Here is a 25804-nt window from a genome sequence, read left to right as displayed (position 1 = left end):
AATTCAGGAGTTCAGAATTTGCGGGAAGAAAAGAATGGATACACCTGCGTCATTGAAAACTATTTTGAGTCATATCAAAGTTTTTGACCATTACGTTAACGTCAATATTGTGTGATTGTAAATATTTAAAAATTGGCATATAAACTTCTCCATACCTGTATTTTTGCTGTATAGTATAAATATTGCGGTCACTGTTATGCATATTTATACAATTTTAAACTATGCACTATTAAATTTCTTGTCTCAATCCATAATGGCTGAGTTCAAATTTTAAGAATAATTGTCATTAGTTATCTTTATGTTTTTACAATATTGTATTTCATAAACTTATTATACCATGTCTGAATAATTTTTACATCTAGATTACAATTACTACTAATACATCACAACAATCTGTATTAACAGATGGTAATGGATTTTATCAACTGAATCACGTAATTGCAGGGGACTATAAATTTCAGGTATATTTTAATTACTTATTATTGACTTAATATAATGATAGCAATTTTAGTGTATGTACATTGTGAATTTAATATTATCTTTGCAATTAATCATTTTCACTTGGTATTGTTTTGCTTGTATCTTCCCATTGAGGTTTAAGACTGCAGTTGATCAGTCTGTTATTGGCATATGTGCATATTGTGTGTATGCTTCGATACTGCATTAATTCACAAGCTTTTATGAGCAAAGATGGATAGTAGCTAGCAGTAGAATCCAGGACGCGCGTTTCGTCCTACTTGGGACTCGTCAGCTGTATGTACCTGCATCTCAGAGTTGATGTTCACTCTGGAACTCGAACCCAATACCATTCGCTTCAAATGCCATCGCGTTATCCACTCAGCTACTGAGTCCTGATAGCCACTTGCTTGTGCAGTGGGGTGAATTTAAATTCACTTGGTATTGTTTTGCTTGTATCTTCCCATTGAGGCTTAATTAGTCATTTTGTTTAGAATTATGTTTCTTCTTGTGTAGTGTTACATAATATAAACTGTCCGAAGAAGAAATGGACCATAGAAACTGGTTTTATTAGTAGTAATAGTATAAGCTATAGGTACGAAAAGTAATTGTAAAAATTATGGTAGCTACATAGTATGGGAGTTATTGGTGAAATGAGAGAACTATTATAATTTGGATGAATTCGCGTACTATCTGACACATATTCTCAGAGTTCCACTTTTTAGAAACAGAATAGCAAGTGTTTAACCTCTAATTTTTTCTTACTATATCTGCTCTCAAAATTCCATTGGGGAATCTAAGACATATCAAGTCAACCAGATTGGGTTTAAAACATTAACACTCTGTTAATATTTGTCTAGAATCTCTCTGTGTCACAGATCAACTTTAATTCAGAGGAAGACATATATTTGCGTTCTCACTCAATAGTCTGAAGAGATGGCGCTCTTTAAAAGACGCGGGTTTTTTAGTTAGGTCTTGTGCTGGGAGTGCGCTAAGTTAATTTAACACGTATGGTTTTCTGTCCCTGTTTATGTTACTTCCATTCGTTGTTTTAGTCGAAATAAAGCATGGCTTAGGTAAGATTTATTATATTTCGAAAAAAAGTTTTAAACCTCTGGCGGTAGTTACCAACAGTGTTAACAGTTCATACTGTTCTTATACAAGTTTCAAATTTCGATGTTTATCTAGAGATAAGGTGTATAATTCAAGGTTTTCGTCCAACGTAATTTAAACACTATCTTGTTTATCGATTGTCTGATATCGTCGTGGTGTTGGTAATCCATTTGCCAGAACATTTTTTCTGTGTTTTATTGGTTGAAATATCAGGATTTGGAAAAGATATTTCCTTTCAGATCTTGTAACTTGGTTAGAAAAAACTTACATGTACAGTGAACGACATCTCTTATAGCTTTCAGTTGGTCTTTAAGAAATACTAATATCATATTAAAATGTATTCCATTTCATTTGTATTTCGTTCCAATCCTATCAATCATAGGTCGAAGTAGAAAACGCTTTCTTTGAAACTTATTCAATAAATCTAAATCATTTACTAGAATCTCTTCCCAACTTAGTTCCTGACAAGGTTTCTGTATGTGGAAACCTAATCCTAGCTGATACATCATCAGATTTAAAAGTAAGAATACGATCCATTTATTGATAAATTTTTTAATTGTTTACTTATTACTACTGTGGTGTATGGTACTTGTATGGATTTGAAGTAGGATCTCTACTGACAGAAGAGGAACATAAGGAGGAGAGAAAGCAAATTAGAAACAGTCCGAATAGTTACAAGAATGAGAGAACGATGGAGCTTGTAAAAGACTAGTCAAGGAAGATGTAAATTATATATTCAATGTATTGTTTCCATATTTTGCAAATAGTGTGATTTTGCTGAATAAAAACTGCTTTACCCTACCCGAATCTTCGTTCATTACAGTACATGTCATATCATTTATGATTCTTTTTGTAAGTAGCTAATCTCTCATTGACTTATCAAATCCATCACATTATTTGAGTTTGCCTTATAAACCGTTTCTGTTTTTGCAAAACAATGTTCACTAAAAATTGTGTTTATCAAATATTCAATGGTGGTCGTAAGTAGATTTAATTTCGTAAATAGTTAGTTGCCAGATATTTCTTCAAAAGGTCTGTCTGCTAAAAAGTGTCTTATGAACTCAGCTCTCCAATCCCATAGTACGGTCGAGGGTGAGGCTATTCTTTACAAAATTAAAAGAAGTGAATGACCGCCTCTTAAAGAATTGGGAAAACGTGATTCCAAACTAATGGTGCACATTGGCTCCAAAATCTTGAGGGAGAAAATGGTGTATGATTCTATTGTTGGACACCGGCTACCACGAGACTGCATCTGACGTCACTCCATCGCCTTGTGAACTAGACATCTGAGTCAAAATCTTGGTGACTGGCCCCCTCGAAATACTACTTTTTCGGTTTGGGCACCCGGACAGTACTCTAGCTCACACACAAATTTAGTGGTGACTAATTTGTGTAGGACATATATATTTTGATGCTCCTCTGTGCTTATGTTTGTGTTTTGATAAATAAATAAACTTTGAGTAGATTCCTACATAATTAATTTCGTTTCTCTCACATCAGCCTTATAAAACATTTAATTTTCTGGAAATGTGCCAAACGGCATCAATACCCTTCTCACGAGAAGTGTGACTTACATAAGGTCGTACTTAGAAAATACGTTACGGCAACTTATTATATATCAGGGATAAAAGTAAATTAATGTTTTAAATTGTATGACGAGAATTTTGTTAAGTGTGTGTAATCATTGCGTTAATAAATTGCTGAATTTTCATCTTTATTCTTACAGCTTAAAGTATACATCGTTGTTCGTAGTGTTGACAACAATTCTGAAATCAATCGAGTTGAAACAAATCTAGAAGATGGGATATTCAAATTCTGTGCTTTTCTTAATCCCGAACGTTATTCATTGCATCCAGATGTTTCACTGTTTGGAGTAAATCAACATTCTGATAAAATACTACGATTCACTCCTTCAGAAATAATGGTGCGTTACCATAAAACATAGAAGGATATTTGGTTTTCAGTGTTAATAACATCAATAATATTGTGTGTTATCATTATATTCAACCTCATAATGGTAACTTATGATTTGAGTACTTGATGGTCTTCACGATTGACTAAAGTAAAAAATTTCGGAATCATTCGATCTATAAATAGTCAGTTAGTTTTAATAGAAAATAAACAATCTCGCTCCACAATGTTTTATTTATAATATATTAGTAACTTTAAGTGTTATATTACGTGGTAAAGAGATATAATCGTGTTGTTAGCAGTGAGACTTACAACGAAAATGATAAAATTATATTGTTAGTCATAAATGAAACTTAATTGGTGGAGTAACATGAATTTATTATATTTCATAACTTCTTATCAGTTGCAGATAGCTTAAATCGACAGGTACATCTAGCTAACATCTCGTAAATAGGGCGAAACGCAAGTTCTGAATTTCACTGCTAGCCACCATTCATTTTTGCTTATAATTCTTTTGAATTGATGGCAATATGAATGGAAATAAATTGTTGGCAAATGGGTAATAATCAAAGCATCCAGTTAACCTCGTAAGTAATTGTTAGTGGAATTTGTTCTTATTTTAGGCTATAAAATACCTATAAAGAGATAATTTAATCAATAAAAGTTAAAATAATATAATTATCTTATCATGGCAATGAGAGGTTTACCGCACTTAATGTCAATGGCCTTTGCAAAAAGGAACAAAAGTAATTTTCCCTGCTTGCTAGTTATTTTAGACGCCTTTGTGATTTCCACGTTGTGTACACCACCCATTGTATATCTAGTAATCGCATTTGTGACTACTTTGCATTCATTTCCGATGTTAACTTGAATTTTTATGTCAACCGGGTGTTTTGATTATTACTCACTTGTTAACAATTTCTTTTAACTCACTATAACTTCACTCTCATTTTCATGAATTTATCTTCAACATGTAAATACTAATCGCTCTCAACCCTTGTTAGCCGTTGGTGCACCAGACTGAAGATCCTGATTTTCGTTCCCGCGTGCGGTGTCGTCGATGTGCACTGCTGTGGCGTCCCATACTAGGATGAAACGGCCGTTCAGTACTTGCAGGTTTTCAATCGTGGTCTAAGATTGATCGGTTCATGATTTCAATGAACCTTAACCGTCTCCACAATTTTATACTGATATTATTAAATATATTGTCATCTCTTCTTTTTTGCTATATTGCTTCGTACTGAACTTCATTGATCACGGTATATAAGACACTACATAATAATTTAACCAATGTGAATTTGGGCCATTTTCAGCTGATGAGAAGCCATGAGATATTGTGAATTCATATTATTTTGTAAATCTTGTTCTTCTCACTTTATTTATGTACGTGTCTTGATAAAGCAATCCATACAACTGTTACTGTAGCTCAATTACTAGTTATATCTGTACAAAATATGTAACACTGTTCGACCACCCGATTGGTATTTATATTTCCAGTGTAGAGTTGTGAAGATTATTGAATTTCATTGAAGTAACGAACTGATCTAAGTTAGATCACCATTGAAATCTTGGAAGCACTGAACGGCCCTTTCACCCTAGTATCGTAGTAGTGTACATCCACGGGAATCAAACCCAGGACCTTCGGTCTTGCGCACTAACGCTTAGCTTCTAGAGCACCGATCCAGCATCTAGTACTTCGTAGTTTCCAATGGTTGTCTAACTTAGATCGGTTCTTGACTTGAATGATATTTATGTGGCTGAAGTGGTTGTTTTCTGTGGTTGAATTTAATGAAAAAGTTGATTGTAACCAATTGAATGTGCTCACAAAAGACTGGTACTAATTAGCAGAAACTTACTATAAAGACCGTAGAAGATTCATGACCACAATGAGTGATTATTATTGAGACTTATATGTCATGGTAATACCGTTATCTCTGACGATACAACCCTCTAGGCAATGAGATTGTTGAATAAAATCTACTGCAATATCTGCATCAAGTTACTTAGTGCACTAAGCTTTCGTACTAGAATCTGACTAATAAAGATTCTATTGATGAATGCATAAAATACATTTATTTGGAATTATACGAACTTATTGTGGCTAACTAACATCAACTCGTGTTAGCGAACATGTACTGTAGTGAACAAGAACACACAACCAAATGTGTTTTGATACAACAGTACAGGATATCGTGGTAAAAACTGAAAACCATTCAGTTATACTTCATCTGCAAAACATCTATCAATTGTCTCGGATTTTATTGTTCCTTCGTTTCCACGTCATTGATTCTCTGTTCTCGTCCTCTTCTATTGGGTCTTCTTAACTCACTATCGCCATACATTTCACTTCCGACTGATAATACATACTACTTATATCTGTCGACACCAGTAGCGCACACCCCAGTATAACATCCAATGTTAAAATGTACTTGTAGGTTTTCCTTGACTTTGTGACGTTTTTAACTGAATAGCTAAATTACCATTAAATAATATATCTATCATAATATTAATTGTTTTCTCAATGTACAGAAAAGATTTGAAATTGTGTGAAGATTTTGCTTTATCTAACTCAAGTAAATTTAATTAGTCTATACTTCATTGAAATATGAAATTATCAACTTAGATTTGTCACCACATGCATCAGCTTTTATTTATTAATATTTTTCTATCGGATGTGCCTAATTCATATTTCATGAAAAAAAGGCTATTGAAATACCCATGGGTTTTATTCAGTCTGTATATTGCTCGTATCAGCATCCAAATATTGTAATCTTTTACATCATAGAATGCTAATACAATATGAAGCTATTGTTTTAACATTTATTTTCTCTCTCTAGGTTGATATAACTGGTTCTCCTGTAGTCAATGTAACATTTTCTCAGTTTCGTGCTAAATTGTTTGGGAGAATTAATTGTTTACTTCCATGCGCTTATTATAAGACACCGGTTTATGCTCAACTGACTTCACTGCACTCAAATACAATTCAGCCAAAACTATATGAATTTATACCTAGCAAAGTAAGTGATAACAACATTTTCACGAAATGTTTCTTGAGAATCTAAAATAAACGGTTAAAATCACTCCGATCCGTTTGCATGTTACTTAGTATCGATGTTGTAATTAGCTAGTTATTCACTGGCCAACCTCGATAGGCAATACTTAGGTAGCATAAAAGCAGATGCGTAGAAATATAAGTGGAGATGTACTAAGAAACACCAAACACAAAGTCGTTGACCTTAAATGTGTTGAGAAGTGCAGAAAAGAGCTTGAAATTCGCGAAGCAGTCATAATTTATGGTTGGGAAAGACTCGAAATTGGTTACCTTTTCCTGCATCAGTACATTAATTTTTACTGAGCGGTGGATTTTGCTGGTTGATTTCAGTAATAGCTTAGTGGTTAGGACATTAGACTTTCAGTCACTAAGTTTCAGATTCGAACGCCGCTCCACCCATTTCGGCTTTGGCAGCATGGCAGTATCATTAGCCTTTACACTTAGATTATGGCTCATACTCAAGTGCCTGGTGAATGTGTTCATTAGTTTTTTTTACAACAGTTGGTTCGTTTCCCTTAATTGATGTCACATTCATTTGAAGTCTGTTGTTTCAAGGTTTGACTGAAAAAGTCACTAAATTCATGTACCGGTGAACTCACGTCTGTTAATTGTATTGTCGTTTTGTTTTGTTACATAGACTGACTTGCATGTAGCTTTTTTCAAAGCTGAAGAGATGCTTCCAGGTGATTATGCTATTCAGGTTGTTTTCTATACGGGCTCTTCACTTACTACAATAGACAGTTGGTGTTGGGATCACCATGAAAAGACAGATAGTGGGGAATTTCAACCGATTGAATCTTCCAAGAGAATTCTTCATATACGTTCTGATGATTTACATTATGATAATGAATCAGCTCTTGATTTTCGTCAAACCGGGTTTCTTATTCCAGTACAATTTGAATTACCGAATTATGTTACAAGAGTGCCTACTGTGCTTTTGTTTGCTTCAAATTACTTCAAGGAAAATAATACGACAGTTAAAAGTTCCATAGTATGGAATTTAACTAAAACATGTAACAGAGTAAGTTAATGTTCGCACTTTAATCTCGTTTCGCTTCATATTTATATTATCTTTTTTTCTGTGTAATCTCAAGCAATACTCTTTCTTCAACTATAAGCTGTTCATTTGTTATATTCTATCATCAGTTATTGAAATAATTAATCTACTCAACTAGATTTAAATACTCAGTGTCATGCCGTTGTCTTGCAGTCACCTACTGTTCAAATTGGAGTTAGTGGAGGTTTTTAGCCCGAGAACTCACAAAATCAACTGCGTACAAACTTTATTCAAGACGGCAAAAGCACACTGCAGCTTGGAAAAATGAAGAAACATCCTTCAAAAGAACGGCTATTCTCACAACTTCATAATATATTAAACCAACAGAAGCAAAATCAAGTACAGAAACCAACAAACGGATCATCCTACCATGCATAAAAGGCATATCAGAAACTACAAAAAGATTGTTGAAACCTTTTGGAATAGGTGTAGCACGTAAACCAACAAAATCAAGGCAACCAATCCTACGCAAACCAAAAGACGAAATGATAAGAGAAAAACCGTACATCATCTACAAGATAAATCGTTCCAATTGCGAAAAACACTACATCGGACAAGGCGGACGCCCTCTTCATTTTCGCCTACATGAACGTCAACTAGCGGTCAAACGCCACAACATATCCTCACTTGTATCGATGCATGTGGACAACTGTGGACATATATTTAACTGGGAAAATGATGAGGTCTCGAATAGAGGCAATTCTAAAAGCACCAGAGAATTTCCTAAAGTTTGTCACTCAGGTCAATCAACAAACACATTGAAATCGATCCATTTTATTAACCAATCAGAAAGATTGTGGAGAAATAGAGGACCGAAAACCAAATCATTGGGAGATACAGTCAAAATAAAGAAGTAAACAATGACAGGTTTAAGGTCAACAATAACCAATCGAAGTCGAGGTGTCAGTTACATGTGGAAAAATCCGAACACCTAACTTCTACCAGACGTTTATGCTGATGATGTTGTTTAGAAGAATAATGAAATTTTCATGGCCGAACCATCCAGCTCAGAGGACGAAACCTAGCCAAAATTACTCAATTTAGCCTCTACATACCAATACTACTTAAACGTTTCATAATAGTCTAGTTATACTACAAACTAATAATCGTATGTAGAAAACAAAGAGCTAATACAAGAATTATATGGAATGAAGCTGTATTTTATCGTGCAAAAATTTTAAGAATGAGAAGCAATTTTTGTTACTGTTTACAGAAATTTATTTATTTATTTGAACACATAAATATTGGTACAAAGGAGGCACCGAATACATATGTGCCACACAAGTCACTTGATTTGTGTATGAGCTGTGATATTGCCCGGGTACCCAGACCGAAGCAGGTGGTTTTCTTAGTAGATCACTCCCCGAGCCTCCGACCTAAATGTCTGATCCACAAGGCAGTGGAGCAACGTCAGGAAATGCAGTCCCATCGTAGCCGGTGACCAACGATTGGTTCATAGGCCATTTGTTCCTTTAAGATACTGGAACCCATGTGCACCACTGGTTTGGAATCAGGGTTTCCCCCCCTAGGAGGATTCTTCGTGTCCACCAACCCGGTTAGATCGCCTGACATCCGCTTATCGTCCTCTCATTTTTATAAACAATAGTAATGCCCCGAGAAGGCAGTGAGTAAGGCTTCCTTAGCAGTAGCTGTATACGTGTGGCCATGTGAGAGCATTTCGAGAGGGAGAAAGGACTCTCTCCACTCTCGGTCGTTCCAGGGCATTTGGGGGCTTACAGAAATTAGTATAAGAATTATATGTAATACTGGAAAAAATATTGATCATCCACGAACAAATACTTTTCATAGACATCAACTACTTTCTGATTGCGTTCTTATATATTCACCTCAACATTCCATGACGTCAATATATATATATATATTTGATCAGTATTCAAGTGAATAAACTCATGAATTCAATATTTCATGTCAAATGTAACTTACCGCAATATTATTCGTTACCTCGTTCTTATACTCAATTGAAGATTTTTTTTGAAAAATCTTAATATTTTTTTCAGATTTGTCTACCTTCTCCTGAAAAAGTTTATAAAATTAGCTTATCTAGCACATGCACTCGAGTCAGACTATTACAAGCCACTGAAATAAATCCATCAAAAGATTGTCACCTTACACTTAATTCTAGCGCTAGGATCCGCATCGGCGTAGAAGAACTGCCTGTTGTTATTCATCTAAAACTCGATGAAGTGGCCGCAAGATTTTTCGATGATCTCAAGGAAGTTTTCGATTCTCCTTATTCATTCCAAATAGAAGATTTTACTTCTAATACATCTGTAACACCTCGATCAAAACTAGTTGAAACATTGTAAGTGATTGACTTAATCGTTTACATTTCGTAACTGTACACTTTATTACTCAGATTAAATGTTGTGGTGAAATAATCCTGCGTGCAGGATCGTAGATGCGCACCGTCGATGAGTCCCTTACTAGGACGAAACGGCCGTCCGCTGCTTCTAGATTTTCAACGGTGGTCTAGCTTGAATCAACTCATGAATTCAACTATTAAAATAATTAATTACGTATAATCAAACATTATGATACGCAATATTCCAGCTTGAAGTACCTCAGATTTTTAATATTTCAATCCCCAGGTGTTTCGAAGAATAGTGTTCGATAAATCAGAGGTAGTGTATGATTTTGTACATGAGAAATTCAGTAGGATTAGCGAGGAATCTGTGTAATACAGGTTTAAATCTCCTGGAAAGAATTAGTTTTCTCAAGGCTGCAACCACGCCTTGCTCTCACGAAAGCTAGATCCTGCGTTTACTACCCACTACTTGTAATGACCACCTAACATCTCAACATTGTTCATGAGTTATTCAGTCATTGAGAATTCGATCAACTCAAAGGATTGAACAAATGTGACATTGGTTATTACTCCATCTTCAAGCAATCAAGTTAATGAAGTCGATTGATGTAGTACTTCGCCATATGCTATAGCTCATTAACTAGTTCTATAGTAAAAAGCACACAGTAATCTTGCTTAATTATGTTACATTTTTGACGATATTCTAGTTCTCATTTATTTTAGCCTACAATGCAGCTCGAGAGTGTTTAATTTTAGTTTTCTCGGATACAGACATACAAGCGCTCATTACAAATTACAACTGGATTACATTACACAAATGACCAGATTGTTTTCATTTTATAAACCACATTCCTTATAATTCCACTGAACTTGTGTGTTATAAGTATTCAACGTCAACGAATTTTAAATACGTGTATTTTCCTGTTATATCAATAGATGAAAACAGTATAATACATCTTATTTTTTCATAATTTTCTAGTTTAATGAATTAATTTGTCATTTTTAATTTTCTTATGTTATTTAATGATATACACAAATAGTGATTCGAGTGTTCATAAACTTTTATCTTTTTCACTTCATAGTTGGTCTAAATCATCTCAAAACATCGAGTCGGTATCTGCAACAGGAGTGTTCTGGCTTAATATCAGAAACACAATTCGCGTTACTCCTAAATCACTGAATTTAAAGCAAAATCATATGGTTCATTTGATAACATATCCGTCTAGTCAAGATATTAATCTTCAATCCGACTCTGAACAACAACAAAAACAAATTGATGATATTTCATGTAGTTTAACTATCCCTATAGTTAACCCCTCTAAATCTACTGTAAATGATGTACATACATTATGTTTATCACTTTTTGTTGGACAAAATGTTGAATTCAGCCTCACGATCTCTGTCAATCTTAGGGGTCGTATCGATCCGCCTACTGAGAGGGTGAGAGAATATTGCTTATTTTTAACAAATCAACACTTATAAGTGAATTTCACTTGTCTTCACTGTATTGTGTTCCCTTGTCCTGTTATTTTAGTCGTTCTATTCAAAGCATAAATTAACTTAAGTTATAGATCAATCTCCGATGCATCATTGCACCACTGTCTGTTGGCTTATCAATCAGTATTGTTCATTTCTATATGGTTTCATTATGATCGTTTACAAGTATGTTTAAGGATCTCTTTACTATCTCACAAAGTGATTATTGTAATAATAATGTTAAGTAAATTATTTACGACTGTTCCAGAATGCAGTAAAGGAATCTGTCAATAAAAAGTTGTCTTTACATTTATGTGTGACCGATTTTTATGTACTAATAAAATCCTCTAAACTAGGACAATTAATATATGGTTAGTTATCCGAAAAAATGTAAAATGAAATCTATCTTTTTCTTCTAATGATTTTGTTGACATGACATTAATTTTCCTCATTTCTAAGTTTTCAATAATTTTCTATGTGTTTAGGTTAATATTGAATTATTCAAGAAATTGCCTCAAATGTCAGAAAAGTCTCCAACTTCTGTCGAACACGATCATCTCTTACTACCTGTGAATAGTGAATCCGAATTGGTAACTAAAACAGAAAAAGAAACTAACTCATCTGAACCAATTGCAGTCACTCAGTCGGATAGTCAAGGTTTATTCTCTTTTAATGCCCTACCTTTAACAGATTACGAAGTATTCAATATTAAATCTATATTTGAGGTTTCTAAAATGTATCAGATTTTATTATCTAAAGCTGGTTACAAGTTCGATATCATTAATAAAACAGATGTAAAACACCAATTGACAGGTTTCGACTGGTATGTAAAGTCAACTAGACTTTCTCTTGTTGAAGTGTTTGTCTATAACTATCCTGTCTCAGAGGATTCACGTCAACCATTACCAGGTAAATCCACTCGTTTCTGAATATTTAATGATGTTTAAAATTTCACTCCTTTGTGTGTAAAACTATTTTTTCCAGTGCATATACCTAATGTTTTCGGTCATAACCATTTATGGGTACAGTTGTTTTATGTAGCAGCATTAATTGAAAATAAGCTATTGAAATTTCAACTAAACCTGACAGTTTAAGAGTGTGTTCATAGCAGAATATCATTTCGAACCTTTATTATGCTACTTATAATTAAACCACAATTATTGACAATTAAAAAAATTGAGTCTTCACTAATCTTTAATTCATACTAATATTAATACTATGTTCATATAAAAAATAAGATGGGTTCAATTTAAACCTTAAAATAACAGGTCTAAAAACAGCTTATAATGTGTTTTCGTTGTTAAGCCCCAAATGCCCTGGTACGACCGAGAGTGGAAATGCTCTCACATGGCCACACGTATACAGCTACTGCTAAGGAAGCCTTACTCACTGCCTCCTCGGGGCATTACTGTTGTTTATAAAAATGAGAGGACGATAAGCGGATGTCAGGCGATCTAACCGGGTTGGTGGACACGAAGAATCCTCCTAGGGGGGGGAAACCCTGATTCCAAACCAGTGGTGCACATGGGTTCCAGTATCTTAAAGGAACAAATGGCCTATGAACCAATCGTTGGTCACCGGCTACGATGGGACTGCATTTCCTGACGTTGCTCCACTGCCTTGTGGATCAGACATTTAGGTCGGAGGCTCGGGGAGTGATCTACTAAGAAAACCACCTGCTTCGGTCTGGGTACCCGGGCAATATCACAGCTCATACACAAATCAAGTGACTTGTGTGGCACATATGTATTCGGTGCCTCCTTTGTACCAATATTTATGTGTTCAAATAAATAAATATTTTGTTAAGCGCTCATTATTCATTGTTCATAATACTAATAAATTTTGTTTTGTCCTAAATCATGACTGATAATGTTCAAGTTAGGATTTTAGTATTCCTGATCAATTCCTTTATATTTCAGCTGTATTGATTTCCATTATTGGAGAAGGACATCGTGCAAATCATTTAACAAATGATGAAGGCGTTGTACGCTTTGTCGGTTTATCTCCTGGTATGTTCAGTTTATATATATATATTTACATATTGTTTTACTCGTATGTCTTTTGTAGTTAAACTGAATGGTTTTCTTCATCTTACCAGTTAAACCTTCAAATGCTTTTGTATTATATTTTGATGGGCATCTTTTCAGATGTCTACGAGTTATGAGTAGTTATGGAATTGTTACATATATGGTGTTAATGTTCTGAAACTAATTGCTTTCTTTATGGGGGTATACCGATTTAAATTTTCTTAGAACTGTTTCATATTATTTTAGTCACCATCAGTTTATGTTGCGTTCTTCCTTTCGTTGTACTTTTTTATCATTACACTTCTCTCAATTTAACACAAATCAGAACAACATTAGGGTTGAGAACTTGGTTTAGTCGGAATGTCCAAGCGTACAGTTTGTACAGAATGTACATAAAAAACATCTAGGACATTCTAGGTACATCCACCAATATACCAATAACTGTATTAGGACTCTACACTAAATGTGCTGTGATTAGCATTGTGTCCATCAGACAATTTAGGTTTTCTTATAATTGTTTATATCTAGTTAGTCTTGACTGCTCCTTACTTATTGACTCTATTATATCATCAGTCTTATTGCTTAGACTTAACAATCGGAGACCACTACAGTTGTCACAACGCAAGGTTAAAGCACAGAGAACTAATGCAACGGGAATTTAGTGACTTCCCGAAAACACTATTCCATGCACGTCTTAAAATCATACCATCATTAGACTAAAATTCAGTCATTTACATACTAATTTTTACACACAAAAGACAATACATTGAGTTACTATTTGAAAAAAACACTAAACTTAGTTCGCACCTGTCATCCATACTGAAATTCGTAAAGGACTAATACAAAAGTATTAACCTAAACAATGTCTTCTTATCCCGTCATATCAACAATGTCTGTTTATTACTGTATCATTATTTAATCATGGTAAAATGTAAACCATAATTATTAATAACTCCGTTCAGTTTGGAACTACATAAACACTTTTAATTCTTAAATTATTCCGTTAGAATCACTGCTTCAATTAATATTATGATGAGTAAGCTGAAATTCAAAGTGATGCGATACGACAAAACAGTGATTGGTTAGAGGACCAAACGCATGGATTTGATTCCTTCGTAAATCCACATCGTTATCATCATGTTTAATTTCTTTCATTCGACTAATAAGAACTGTAAGACTTCTGGTAATTAGACTGATTACAATCTATTTCGGTAGTATTGAAAAATATAAACATCAGTCTTTTGGACGTTACTCAGATTTTATGACGAAATAGAAAGCTTTGTTTCCTGGCTTTATAATAGATGCCACTTTTTTGTATCTGAGATCCTATTGTCTCTTGCCAATTCTTATTTTTCATGTAAATTCTTAAAATTACTCTGTTTTCATTCTTACCTTTAATTATCTGAAATTAAAATCGTACTTTTTATATCGTCTAATTTATTTGTTTCCAACAAATAACCACTTATGAAGTTTATGTCCATCTCTGTCAATGTGAGCAGTCTTATAACTATCTTACATGTATTGGCCCTGTTAAATTCGTTTTCATTTTGTCTTTATTCTCCCCTGATCTGATTCTCTTTTATGTACCACTTTATATTACTTACTAACATTCAGTAACCGGTCTCAATTCTTATACCTTTTGATGAGCTTATAACGTGTTCTCTTCATCCGTGACTGTGTAAAGTTTTAGACTATTTACATATACCAACATCATTCAGTTTATTTATAAACGTAACTGCATTTTTTTTTAAATGCACACAACATACACTTTTAGTTCTATTTTATCCGTTGAACTTTTTTTTTAGTGTTACGCTTTCCATATTTGATGTTCTACCTTCTCACTTTGACATTCCCTGCCATTGTAATTTAGATACGCTTGTTAGCTGTCGTGTATTGTTATTATTAACTCTATGTATTTTTTTTAAGAGGCGGTCTTCTCTGATTGTACACAAACTCAGTGGATATTTCAGACTTCTTACCAGTTGGGGTTTGTATACATTCCACATATTTTCGTAATAACGGTACCATATTAGCAGAATATGTTGTGATTTTTGTCACCGTATTTTACCTGTCACCCGATTGTGTGCTTAAAATCTCGATAATATTTTGCAGAATTTATTTAAATAAAATAACGATCTTTCCTGTTTAGCTTGATGGTTGGCTATTTTTTATATGATAATTGTAAAATGTAACATAAAGGAAAAGACTTTTTTGACCATCTGAATTCCGTTATTTCGTAGATTTTTAAAGTGTTCTCCTACTCCACACTTTAGGACAGTATTATGTACGTCCAATGATGAAGGAGTATTCATTTACTGTTAAATCTCCTGATCAGTCTGAATCTGGTCAAGCTATTCCTGTGCAGATAGAAGAAGGAAAATCGGCTGTCATCATATTGTCTGCACTTCGAATTGCTTTTTCCGCTTCAGGAGTTGTAAGTCAGTAATTTTTTCTCTTCGAGTAGTTTGAATTTAGAAACATAAAGGTTAACTATTTATGTCACTGCTTAATGTTCTTAGTATAACGGAAAACTGGAATAGTAAGCGTTTTCTGCTAACTGTTAACCTACTTCATCGCTTGAAGCTAAATCTTCTGTTCAAATCAATACATACTAGCAACAAGGAAATCAAAACATTAAGTATATTAAAACCATTGACAACCAAAAATAGATCTAATTAGCTGGTCCGTTATTTAAATACAAAATCAAATCATGTACACTTTGCTAAGATTGTGAAAAAATGCATCCAGTTTTGTGTGGAACACAATGTCTTCAATCAAGCCGAACTTAAAAAATCATCCATTATTACACTTTATCTTTCAATTGTTGACTGAATTGTAAGGCTGTTATTCCACTATGTGATTAGTAATTGTTATATATTTTAAGTTTGTATTTTTGTTATGTTTGTTTATTTTCTGAACCTTCACTTTAACTTCGGTACTTAAAGGTTACTTCGTTAGCTGGTATCCCAGAATCTGGTGTTTTAGTTGAAGCTTCCTGGTTACCTGGAACACAAAATACTGTACATAACGATTTGTTGCACTTAAAATCAAATAGCAACATGACGTGTCAACTTCGATATGATCAAATTAATATTATTCCACGGGAACAATCTGTAACGGATTCAAATGGCAATTTTCGTATTAGAGGTCTTATACCAGGTTGGTTTAATAAGTCATTTTTTCACTCCCCCTCACGTTTTGTTGTAAAATGTGTACATTTTACACATAATGTACCGTTAGAGACAACCACTGGAACAGGTGTACATAAACTGATCCCTGAAGTTATAGACGTTATCACTTTATTTAATTACGGAAATTCCATCAGTTGGAGCTAGCTGCTACCTTGACGCGGTGGTCGGGCTTGCCTATCGTGATGACCCGACCAAGCTATATTGGCTGGAACATATGTTCCTGTAGGTTCTACCATGCCAGGCAGGTCGATTGGAGAACGGTAAGACTAAAAGCAGCAACTCAAGGTCTGAGGGCGAATTCGTACTGCTGACTGTAGAGGGCTGTGGCAGCAGTAAGGTGTTTCCCTCAGACCATCAGCATCTGCTGCCTTCCCACAAGGAGGGGTGGGGTTAGAAGAGGTCGATCCTAAAAATGTCACACCTCACCTTACCTCACGGATTTCCGTCCCCGAGGATAAGGCCCTTTGAAGAACGGAGCTAACACATTAAAAACCTCCCACGAAAGGGCCGTGTGCGACCGGCCTCAGGCAGTTGTCCCTTGGGCTCTGCGGTCACGCTCCGAGGCTGTTAAGGCCAACATTAATCCAACTCCCTTTTCAGGTTCCTCAAGAAATATCTTTCCACAGTGTTGGCAGCCGGGAAGTGATATCAGCCCTCATACACGTAACAACACACGAGACCAAGTTGGTCACATTCAAATCCTTCCTACACCTCCTTATACCTCTCTTATCTCCATGACTAACCCTTCTCACGTCCCTTCATCACCTCTCACCGCTAGGGCAAACGACCCGAGTCCTAGGGCAGAACTAGCTCTCTTAGACTGGACCCCAGTAGACAATCGTTTGTGCGCAGTCCGACTGAACAGAACAGTAAGGACTCGGAAAGATAGGGACACTCTTCGTCGCCTCTGCCTATCCTCCCACTGACTGCAGCTCAGATGATGTTAAAGATGAGTTTTACAGAAAACTTTCCGACTTTCTCCGGAAAGATAGGCGCTGTGATGTAGTAATAGTGGCTGGTGACTTTAATACTCAAATTATATTTATTTATTTGAACACATAAATATTGGTACAAGGGGGTACCAAATATACATGTGCCATACAAAACAATGAGAATTTGAAGAGAAGGAAAAAAAGGTAAGGAGTGTAAAAAAGAACAATAACGAACAGATTGATGTAAGGTAGTGTAATAATAATAATAGTAATAATGGAGGAACGGAAAGGTACAATCAGAAGAAATCTTCCAGTTAAGGAAGACACAACAACTTTTTTTTATGAAGAAAGTAAAAGAAGGTTACAGCAGGATCGCCACTGGCTTCTATTCTAAGCCATATTTGATTACGTCTCTAGCCACTGTGTTGCACCATCTCTAGGACCCCAACCACGGAGTCGTGAAGGACCAACACAAGCCAGACCTCTGCAGCTTTCTTTTATACCACGACACCATGTCATACACTGACCACATCTTTGCTTCTTCCAACCAGTCCAAGAGTCGGCAAGTAATGCACAACGTGGAATTCTCTGGGACGACATTCGTAGAACATGTCCAGGCCACCAAAGTCGGTGTTTCAAGATGGTGACACCAATTAGATTTTCGTCTCTGTGCCCGAACACACGATGCCGGACCTCTGAATTACTAACATGGTGTTGCCACTGAATGTCAGCAATCCTTCGGAGACAACGATGATCAAAAACAGAAAGTCGTTTAACGTCCTCTCCTCGGAGAAGCCAGGTTTCACAAGCATAGAGCAAAACTGCTCTCACCGACGCGTTGTAGATCCGACCTTTTACAGCCAGACTAACATCACGAAGGCGCCAAAGATGGCCCAGATTGGCGCGTATTTGTCTGCGTCCTACAGGACGTAGGAAAGACACTGCAAGGAAACTTCTTAGGGCCCTACTTAATGATAGTCAAGCTAAGAGTATATTTCAGGAACAACTAGAAAAACAGTTAGGCAGCCATGTAGGCGAAGCCCACCCTGAGGCAGCATGGAATGATATCCGAGAAGCTGTGGAAAAAGCAGTGATATCTGCTAGTACGATAAACCACAAGGTTAGGGAGCAGCACTGGATCTCAGCAACATCTACCGCACTGATAGATGCTCGAAAACTCATTCCATCTGGATCTGAACATAACGAAGAGCGGAGTCAGCTCAAGCGCAAGCTGACAAGAAGCCTACACAATGATCGCGAACAGTGGTGGGTAGCGAAAGCAAGAGAGATGGAAAAGGCAGCGGCAATAGATAACAGCAGACAATTGTTCAGACTTGTTGAGGAAACCGGTATTATGAACCCAATTGTTAGTGAACCAATCTCAGAGAAACATGGACATATACATTCTCAATCCAGGAGATTGGATCGATGGGCAGAACACTTTAGGGATCAGTTTAGCTAACCTTCATCCACACTTCGGTTTCCCACAATCTCTAGTCAACCTGAATGACAAGTTAATGTAGGTCCTCCGACTGTTTACGAAGTTGAAAAAGCTAAAGGAAATCTGAAGCGAGGGAGAGCAGCAGGCCCTGACAGGTTTACTCCTGAGATTTTTAAGGATGGTGGTCCAGTATTAGCAGTGAGATTAACTGAGGTCTTAGGTAGAATTTGGGAACTCGACGTAATCCCATATGACTGGTCTCAATCACTGATTGTGCCAGTCTATAAGAAAGGACATAAGTCCTCTTGTGACAATCATAGAGGAATCAGTTTGACAAATATAGTATCTAAAATATTAGCTTCAATAATACTTCGACGCCTAACTAAAGCTCGTAAAGAGCAGACTAGGGAAAACTAGGCTGGTTTTCGACCTGGACGTGGTTGTATAGACCAGATATCCACACTACGTCAAATCCTAGAACATAGACACACATTCAGACGCACCACAATGGTAGTGTTTTTCGACCTTAAGGTGGCATTCGACTCTGTTGATCGTGAGGTTCTATGGCAGTATTTGTCACTGAAAGGAGTACCAAAGAAGTACATCCACCTTATAAAGGCTCTCTACTCGAACACAACTGGTCGAGTGAGAGCTTATGGAGAACTGTCATCAGAATTGATTACCTCAAGTGGTGTTCGTCAGGGCTGTCCACTCTCCCCATTCTTGTATAACTTTGTCATTGACGTACTTTTAGAGATAACACTTTCCTCATCTAAATTTACAGGAGTTGAACTTCTACCGGGAGATTCACTTGTTGACTTAGAATATGCTGATGACATAGTTTTATTTGGTGAAGACGCTGACAAAATGCAGAGTCTTCTGACCACTCTAAGCAACAATGCAAGCATGTTCGGGATGCGATTCTCCCTCTCGAAATTTAAAATGTTGCTTCAGGATTGGGTTGCATCGACACCCGAACTAATGATAGGGAGTGAAGTAGTTGAGCGTGTCGATCGCTTCATTTATCTTGGAAGTGTCATCAGCCCTTGTGGTTTGGTGTGTGACGAAATCTCAGCACGGATACAGAAGGCTCGACTAGCTTTTGCCAACTTGCGTCATTTATGGAGTAGGTGAGATATCCGTCTATCAACCAAAGGACGGGTTTACTGCGCAGCAGTTCGTTCCGTCCTACTTTATGGCAGTTAAACATGGCCGGTAAGAGTAGATGATATTCGTAGGTTACTAGTATTTGATCATAGGTGTCTTCGAAGCATTGCTCGTATATCCTGGGACCACCGAGTAAGTAACGCAGTTGTTAGGAAACGGGTACTAGGTAAGGATGGCAAATCAATTGATGACGTAGTGAAACTTCATCAGTTGAGATGGCTGGGACACGTGTTACGTATGCCCAACGACCGACTGCCTCGACGTGCGATGTTCAGTGGTATAGGAGAAGGTTGGGAGAAAGCTAGGGGCGGCCAGACCAAAACATAGCACAAGTCCATGAAGTCGCTGACAAGTGGACTGAGTCATGTTGGTATGTGTAGACTACCTGGTTGGGGACCGCGAGGTGATAGCAACCGATGGTTAGAGACCCTGAATGACATGGCTCAAAATCGTTTGCAATGGCGCAGGTGCATCCATTCTTTGTGTTCTCCCAAATTCTGATCTCCTGAATCCGTCTTGTCTCTTTTTTTTCTCTTCCCAAATTTATTTCACTGGATTATACTCCTTGAATAACATCTTCAAACCCTAATTTTCCCGATTACTACTTATATTCTTACCACCTCCACCACTACGGGATTCGATACGACAACTGCATCTCTGTGCTAATGTGATATGGCAACTCGAACTGATGTACGTACGTACGAAGTTCTACGTTGTTACTGACTGACTGACTCGGGCAAAACTGAAACTAGTTTTCTCGATTGTGACTGGCTCCTTAGTAAGCAACAACACACCTAGATGATTTTGTAATCATTACACTAATCTGATTCATTTTAGCAATTATTGTTGTAAATGGCCATTTTCATCTAATTTACAATAAAATGGTACACTTGTTTTTTTATTTTTGCGCTACTATGTTTAAAGATGGATAAACAAGAAATATAATGTAATTTATTTTATTCAGGTTGTGTATACAGGATCTCTGTACATATAAATCCTAATATTTTATCAAATCTTATATTGGATCAAGTGACAAGGGAGTCAAGTAAACTATCTTCTCGCAATGATGTTGAACATGCAGTTCCTGATCATGTAAATTTGCAGATGCTAACCACTGACACAAATGGACTACATTTCTACATAATTCGTCACCTTTGTACTTCTTTGGTATGTTTGATTCTAAAGCATTTCTTGTTTAAATATAACATTGAGTGTATCCAAGATCTGTACTTCAACAGTATGCCTATTTCATGTAACTAATATGTTATCCATTTATTTCCTATACAGCGACTCATCGCTGTTATTCTTGTTGTCCATATTCCCTTCTATAGACGTCAGTTAAGATCGGTCCCAATGGACGGGTCAGAGCAATATGGTCCGTAGGATAGATCAGTTGGTTTTAAATAGTGTGTTATCTTACTGACCGACCAACCCTACAACGCTTCAAAAATATTTACTTTTCAATTTGTTAATATAACTATCAAATCCACTGAACGAGTATAAAGAAAGGTTTACGACATCAGTCGGAATTTTTTCAGACGTACTTAACCATTGGTGTTTTCTGCAAGTTCACCTACTTCAACTACGTTTTCCTTTATTATACAATGTGCCGTAATTTTAACATTATGCTTTCTGATTATGTTAAAAGAGTTGTAAAAAGAAAGCTTACCGAAAACTCTTGTGTTTCTATATAAGTTCTCTAATATTTAATACCACATAATTCTGATTAGCTTCGTCTTATTGGATAATGTAAGTACAAAAGTATGAATCCAATAGGTATTTTCATGATTTGCTGAAGCATAGTTCGACTGTTATACCCAATGACTTATGTTTTAGTCTTTTACGAATGGTTCAAAATTTTATGAACTAATTGGTACATAGTAGTAATTCTCTCCTATTTCATTACTCGAAATTCTTTTTTTTTCTCTCCGTTTATCCTATAGATTACTGTTAATGTCCAAACTCCTGATATTTACCTGCCTACTTTACGATTAATCGTATTTCCTGTTGGTCATCCAGAAAATATTGTTGCTAAACATGACTTCGGTATAGATTCTTCATTATTCAGTTTGTCCGGATCAAAACTTATTCCAATGATTGGGTGTGTTAACAAATATTTGTATATCCATCCACTTTATCTTAAACTTTTGTGCGTATCAATGTTACAATGTAATCTCCTCTTATTGTTTCATACCTAGCTAGAGCAATCATTAAAAGACATATTTGCGTGTGCTCCAAATAAACTCCATGCTTCTTATATTCGTTTCAGTCTAACAGTGTTTAGTAGGTACAGGAACTTAATACGTGCTATAAAAAACTTACAGAATGCATCTACGTTATTTTGACTTATTTTTGATCTCCACCCTGACTTAAGTGACGTGACACTGACGTATTCAGATCTATGTTTTCTTTCTATTGACTAATATGTATTTTTACTTTGTTACGTTGTACTATTTAAACTTATTTATTTATTTTAACACATAGATATTGGTACAAGGAGGCACCAAATACATATGCGCCACACATATCTCATTTGATATGTGTGAGGGCTGTGATACTGCCCGGGTGCCCAAACCGAGGCAGGTGATTTACTTAGGAGGCCACACCCCGAGCCTTTGACCTGAGGGTCTGACCCACAAGGCAGTGGGGCATCGTGAGGAGGTGCAGTCCCATGGTAGTCGGTGACCAACGATTGGTTCATACGCCATTTGTTCCCTCAGGATACTGGAGCCCATGTGCACCATTGGTTTGGGATCCGGTTTGAGCGCCGGACATTCGATTTTCGTCCTCTCAATTTCGTAAACAACAGTAATGCCCCGAGAAGGCAGTGAGTAGGACTTCTCTGGAAGAGGCTGTATACGCGTGGCCATGTGAGAGCATTTCGAGAGGAAGAGCGGACTCTCCCCACTCTCAGCCGTACCAGGACATTTGGGGGCATTTAAACTTAAATACATTTAATTTGTTTGTCCTGTCAAAACATGGCTTATATTGAATCAAGAAAAGTTAAAATGTCTTATTTTCTACTCATTGGAATTTTACATGTATATCATTATTTTTATTATTGACTATCTACTTAATCCTCAGTTTATCTAAAATTATCAGGTCATACCTTGATAATCATACCAACATGATTACAGTCATCCTTCTAACTTATAATTAACTAGTTTCTTCATTCATTATAAGAAATGTTACCTTACAAAATCATTATTCTATACTACCCCATACACTGTTACTACTTCTGCTACTATGACATATGTTTTAATATCGTGTGATAACGTGAACCGTTACACCTTTGTATTAGACTCTACTTTACATAAAACTGATTCACTAGAAGAAGTATATATCAGTTAGTGTAATTACATTCAAAGAATTAATTAGTTATACTTTTTTTTTTGAATTAGATTTTTCCTCACATTAAATCACCATCATTTACAACCAAGCTAATTTATAGTTTCATTAATGCCTGAATAGTAACGCTTTTTTTTTTTTTCTAAATTTATTTTATAGACGAGAATATGTGATACGTTTAATATCAGATCTTGAACCTAAGTTTTATATCAATGCTAATGTACAGAATATTATTTTCAAACCAAAATGGAATGTTAGTGAACATTTTAATTTTCAATTCCATCCTAAACTACGTACTACACTAAGTGATTAGGTATGTATTGTTATTCATAGTTTGTTTGTCTATTTTTTTTGTTTGTTAAAATGAATATTTAGAAGGATATTGCTTCATCTAAAATTTATTCTTTTTATTTCGTAAAGTACATAAATGTAGATTGAATGTTGTTTTTAGATTGTCTTTGAATGTAATAACTGAAGAAATATGTATATCATACTATCATTAATAATCTTTTATTCAATTCCTCTAGATAAAAAGAAATTCTAAAGTACAATAATGTTCAGTGTTTTAGAAATTGTTTCTGTTAAGATATGACGTTGTATGTGATTAGTACATCTCATTGAATAATTTGTTTTAAAAAATTTTTATAACTGTTTCTTCAACATAAAGCATTAGACATGTTCTACAATATTTGTTTCACATTTTCTTAAATCTATTATACGTCTCAAACGATACAAATAAAAGTTGTAGAGAACTGCACATAATGTTTGTTGTTGTTGATCGACAGTTTTCATCTATAGTTTTCGATATTGGGTCTTTCTTAGTAATACACAGCTACTTAATTAGTGAGAGATATAAAGAATGAAGTTAGTGTCATTCAACCACTAAACAATCCTCCAGTTTGTATGTTTCTTTTTCAAGGGAAATATATTAAAATGCCCATGAAATCTTTTTTCAAAGCTTAAAGCATTACACAACAGATCATGTTTCTAATACATGGTTATTACTGTTTAAATCATTGACAAAATAAAGTACATTTCCAACGATCAATGTTAGTTTTTTTTTGTTTTTCATTGCAAATTTTATGTTATTTTCACGATATTTTAGGTTAATATCTTCAATAATGGATTGTCTTACCCATCTAATTGTCGATCTATGCCTACTATTTGTATGTTTCTTACCTTGTGCTTAATAAATTGTTCTTTTTTTCTGTATAATCTGGTTATTTTTTCTTCCGACCCAATATACGTGTGTACAAATATATGAAACTTGTTTTATTTTATCAAATAATAATTTATAACTGTCTAGTTGTTCTTTATTGTTGTAAAGTGTGTGCGGTAAATATACGCATGTGTATAGTTTTCTTGCGTTCACTCATTTTTTCTCCTTTTAACCTGAGTGAATTAACTACTTGTGTTTTATTGTTCAAGCTATATTGTTTATCACAAGTCTACTTATCAAACATAACTCCATAGTCTATCATATTCATTAAATTCGAATAATGGTATGATTGAAGCGGTTTATCTGTTTTTTTTTGTGTGTGTTAGAAACAGTTTCTTTCTTATGATAAATAAATTAATGAAAGAAGTAAATATCTTGCTTAGGTTGTTTTATATATTAAAAAGGAAACTGGCTTTTGTCTACAGATCGATTCCTAGTGAAATCAGGTGTTTTTTAGGAATAATTTACTGTACGGGAGGGTTTAGTCTTGGAGCTTTCATCATTCTTCTGAACGACATCATCAGCACAAACTTCAGGTAGAAGTCTTCCATCAAAATCGTCCACCTGAGCTACAAAGCTTCTCCATTATCTCAAGACTTACTGTACTCTAGCAGACACTACTTAAGTTATCGACAAGTAGATGATCATTTCAATCAGCAATAAACATTACTTCAACTATTGTCAAGGTGCACCTGTTTTTCGTCTATTTACTTTAACATTAATCGTCGCATGTACAAACCAAAATTCTTGCAATAAATTAAGTAATAATCCGACCTAATAGTTAGACCGTTCACGCATGAACTAGCAAGTTTAAACCCCGTTCGACATCAGTCTGATAAAACTGATAATATTGCCAGGTCACACACATAGAGTGGGGTTCAAAAACAAGTAATCTAATCCGTATCTGGTGGGTTTTAGACGGTTAGTAACATCTCTATGTTTATCAGATTAAATACACAGAAACCTTTGTCTTGAGTACGGTGATCTGGAACAGTAGAAGGTGATTAGCTGCGTAAATAAGTGTAATTTATTTAGAGTAGAATAACAGTTTCAACAAAGTTGTCTCAGATGATCTAGCTGAAGGCATC

The 25804-nt window shown here is 35.4% G+C and overlaps 1 protein-coding gene across 1 annotated transcript in view; it reads left to right on the top strand.

The window, feature by feature from the left end:
• NOMO1 (nodal modulator) overlaps positions 1-24866 on the top strand; it is a 30463-nt gene extending 5597 nt beyond the window's left edge. The window contains exons 6-20 of the mRNA XM_051218888.1: positions 363-461; positions 1952-2089; positions 3296-3493; positions 6318-6497; positions 7170-7553; positions 9608-9912; positions 10998-11355; positions 11877-12300; positions 13311-13400; positions 15692-15852; positions 16364-16577; positions 21114-21316; positions 22093-22250; positions 23657-23810; positions 24603-24866. Of these exons, the coding sequence (XP_051072709.1) occupies positions 363-461; positions 1952-2089; positions 3296-3493; positions 6318-6497; positions 7170-7553; positions 9608-9912; positions 10998-11355; positions 11877-12300; positions 13311-13400; positions 15692-15852; positions 16364-16577; positions 21114-21316; positions 22093-22250; positions 23657-23810 (3066 nt within the window). The 3' untranslated portion in view covers positions 24603-24866. The remainder of the gene's footprint in view (positions 1-362; positions 462-1951; positions 2090-3295; positions 3494-6317; positions 6498-7169; positions 7554-9607; positions 9913-10997; positions 11356-11876; positions 12301-13310; positions 13401-15691; positions 15853-16363; positions 16578-21113; positions 21317-22092; positions 22251-23656; positions 23811-24602) is intronic.
• The last annotated feature ends 938 nt before the right edge of the window (positions 24867-25804 follow it).

Source organism: Schistosoma haematobium, chromosome ZW, assembly GCF_000699445.3.
Source record: "Schistosoma haematobium chromosome ZW, whole genome shotgun sequence".
NCBI classification, from domain to species: domain Eukaryota; kingdom Metazoa; phylum Platyhelminthes; class Trematoda; order Strigeidida; family Schistosomatidae; genus Schistosoma; species Schistosoma haematobium.
The sequence above is the reverse complement of the archived record's forward strand: the minus strand, read 5'-3'. Positions and strand labels throughout refer to the sequence as shown.